This window comes from Alexandromys fortis, unplaced genomic scaffold (genome assembly GCF_014885135.2).
Source record: "Alexandromys fortis isolate MF-2015 unplaced genomic scaffold, M_Fortis_MF-2015_v1.1 scaffold_372, whole genome shotgun sequence".
Classification (NCBI taxonomy): domain Eukaryota; kingdom Metazoa; phylum Chordata; class Mammalia; order Rodentia; family Cricetidae; genus Alexandromys; species Alexandromys fortis.
Window position 1 is genome coordinate 295076 of NW_026068255.1, and position 3610 is coordinate 298685.

The window sequence follows — 3610 nt, forward strand, 5'->3', positions numbered from 1 at the left end:
TGGGAGAGAGAGCACTTGCTTGCATGGTTTGCCTTCCCAACACTGGGGTGAGCTCTCTGTTCTGAAGGGATTTTGTTTCAGTGGTTTCCAAAGCTACAGCCACAATTAGCTCTGGGCCCAATTTATGTGTTTTTTTGTTTTTACGGAGCTGGGGATTGAACCCAGGGCTTTGTGTAAACCAGGCAAGTGCCCTACTGCTGCTGAGTTACATCCCTAGCCCCCGAGTTCTGATTTTTTTTATATTAGACACAGTTATACATTAAACTAGAATACTATCAAAATTGGATAATTATAATCTATGTTAGAAAGTTATGTGAATGTGGTCTTACAGAAGGGAATTCAACCTTTACTATTTGGGGACTGTGACAGACACATGTGAAGTCAGGAATGAGGAGAGATCACTGCTTACTATGTGGTCTTTCACCTGTGAGAATATGAGCAATATTGAGCTTGAGAGGATAGATTTCCAAGATGTAAGCTAGTATTTAGATATTTGAGATCATAGAAGATACCTATGAAATTTTTACTAGCTTTCATTATTCTTTTTATTGGTTTTCCCTATTTCTATCCTATAAGATCCAAGGATGAATGGTTGAGTTTAAAGGTTGGGGAAATGGAAAGTGACTCCTACTGAGTGAAAACCTTGTGTTGGTAACATTGTCAGTGGCAAACTGTGTATTTTCCCTTCTCCACCACAGGAAACAAGAAGAGGAAATCTCAGGAACCTAGCTCAAATCTGGAAGATGAAGAGAACAATGATAAAGAGAAGGGCTCTCTTGCTTGTACAGGGATGTTCAAAGGTGGACCACTCTATTTCTGCCTGACCTGTGGCAGATGTTACAAAAAGTACATCAACCTCTTTAATCACCAGTTTAAGGCCCAGAAGACTACTAGCCACAAAGCCGTGGGCTCCAAGCCTCAGCATCGTAAAGAGAGGACTTTCTCTTGCCAGCTCTGTAACAAGATCTAACGAGATCCTTCTGGACTGAGCCGGCACCGACGCACTCATTTAGGTTATAGGCCCAGTTCATGCTCTGTGTGTGGAAAACGCTTCCGGGATCAGTCTGAGGTCAAACGCCACATGAAGGTACACGAAAACAGGAAGCCAGTGACTGGCAACCAGGAGCATGAGGTGAAGAAGGTTCCACTTACAACACCTGGATCCCAGGGTCCCAACCTCAGGCATGTGAAAGTGATCCAGGGACCAGTGGTCAGGGCTAAGGCAAGCTGCAGCAGGGCCTCATCCATGAATGTCAGATCCAGCTCTATTCCAGTAAGATGCTCAAGTAACCTTCATTGCCTCTTTTGTTCGATACGTTTTACCAAGAGGACCTGCTTCTTAACTTACCGCAAGCTCCACTTCACAAATGAGCCTGACCAATACCTCGGTGGCGGAGAGCCCTCCTACTCATCCGTGGTGGTAGATTCCCAAGAGAACACCCACAGGAAGCAGGATATCTACTGTTGCCCTGTCTGCGACGTCTGCTTTAGGGAAAAGGAAAGCCTGCTCCATCACTGGTGATATAAAGAATCAGGCAGACCCAGTAAGTGCTGGGAATTCCTTGGTCATTTACTTGGCTTTCTTGATGATCCCTTTGAGACAGCTGAGGTAGGGGTCCAGACCGGGCTCTCTTAGTAGCCTGACAGAGACTAGGCTTTAGTTTTTGGTTCCCCAGTGCGACAGAGCTAAATAGGCAGGTTTTTTTTTTTTTCTTTCTTTCAGGAAAACCACCAATCAGCAGGTGCTCACAGCCTTCTGCTAACTCAGCAGGCCTCAAAGCCCCTTTGCTGGCTCAACAGGTGTCCCCAGTCTCCTGATAATTAAAGATAGCTTTCCCTAGCCTGCTGCCTGAAGGTCCCTAACCACTAGAACCTCCAACCATTCAGCCCCCAATTAATCCCTCCTCTCTGGAATTCCCCTAACTCCATTTAAAAGGAGCTTTTTAATCTTATCTGGGGGTCACCAGGTGGCACCCAACATTAGAATTAATAAAGTGCTCTTGTTTTGTATACGTGGCTGGTCTTTCCTTGGGGCTTCTCTCGGACTCTAACACTCTTGAAGCTAGAAAATATTTTAAAAGTAAAGGAGTCCTTGGGAAAAAAAATGAAATCTAGGAAGACAAGATGAATTATGCTTGCAGTGAGAATTCCTGAAACATAAATAAAAGGCCTGTTTGGGCTGGTGAGCCGGCTTAGTGGGCAAAGGCACTTGCCACTCACCCTGAACTCCTGACCTCACCCATGCCCTCCCCACGAATCTCCCCACCTCACAAAATAAATACAATTTTTAAAACTAAGAGAGTCATCTTAGTCTTTGCATTTCGGATTTTCTGAAGACTGGCCTCTGGCTCAGGAGGTTTGCATAGGAGAGTTGAGTGGGTGACAAAAGAGTCAACAAGGAAAGGAAAAGAAGTGTGCACAGTAAACTTGTATTATTCATTAGCACCTAGCTTGTTTGTGTCTGGTAGACCATCAAGTAGTAATTGCTGAATAAACAGTGCATGTTCTGAGAGGAATGAAGATGGGAAAAAATAGAGGCAGGGAGTATAAAGGACGCTAAGGGAAGCCGAAGGGAAAAGACAGGGCTCCCCATTCTCAACCCTTGCTTCCCAAGGTCCTCCTTTCCACAGGCTGCCCAAGCAGGACGGTGTTCTTCTCAGAGTTCTTTAGATCCCATCTGTGGGTGTGAGTTCAGGCTCCATATTCGTACTCTGTCTCTCTTATTGTGAGTTCTTCTGTCCCTGCCCCCCCCCCCACTATCTACATTGCTGCTCTTCCCAGACAAGGCTGCAGTCTTGGGAGAAACATCCACCGTTTGTTCAGCTGGTGTTCTGTAGTTTGTAATGTAGAGGTGCTGGGTATCCTGTTTGACAGAATCGTTCCTGCATCACTCTGACACACAGGTGTCTTCTGACTGACTGCCTGCCCTCAGCTGTGGGGTGCTTCCTGCAGGAAGACTGAGACAAGGGCAAAAAGATGTGGGAGGCAAAAATTAGAGGAAGGAAGGAGCTGAGGAAAGGAAAATAGTTGAAGAAGGGAAATCAAATTCTATTTGGAATCCAGGGTGTTTCTGTAGATGTAGATTGGAAGGTGCCTGTAGACCAGAGGCTAATGAGAGACGTTCCCCAACAACCTGTCCCTTGGACTGCCAGGCTCCCCTTCATTCCAGGAAGTGGCACCATCACTCAAAAGGGGTTTCCTAGAAGAAAGACAAGTAAGTTAAAAAAAAATCTGCCAGTGATTTCTTTCATGATGTCATTGAACCTAGGTGACAGACAGTCCTCAGGGGTCATGTTATCCCTGCCTCTCCCACCTCCCTTGTTTGAAGTGAGGCTCAGGATAACCATTATGGAAAATGCCAGAGGAGAATGCAGAAGTGGGATTCTGGCCAAGGGGTTCCCTTCCCGCTTCCTTCAAGGAGGAGTCCTTCCAGTCCTTCCTGGGATTATGATTCCTCAGTAACCATCTTCCCTACTCTGGCTTTTTTTGGTTCAGTTTAGGAGAATGGAGAAAGGTTGGGAATGGTAGCACATGCCTATGATCCTAGAACTTGGAGACGGGCAAGAGGATTGCCATAAGTTCCAGATCAGGCTGGTCTACACAGTGAGTT

At 45.8% G+C, this 3610-nt stretch overlaps 1 protein-coding gene across 1 annotated transcript in view; it reads left to right on the forward strand.

Annotated features, from left to right (window-relative positions):
• Zfp57 (ZFP57 zinc finger protein) overlaps positions 1 to 1893 on the forward strand; it is a 23940-nt gene extending 22047 nt beyond the window's left edge. Inside the window, exon 6 of the mRNA XM_050131500.1 lies at positions 699 to 1893. Within this exon, the coding sequence (XP_049987457.1) occupies positions 699 to 970 (272 nt within the window). The 3' untranslated portion in view covers positions 971 to 1893. The remainder of the gene's footprint in view (positions 1 to 698) is intronic.
• Positions 1894 to 3610: the final 1717 nt, after the last annotated feature.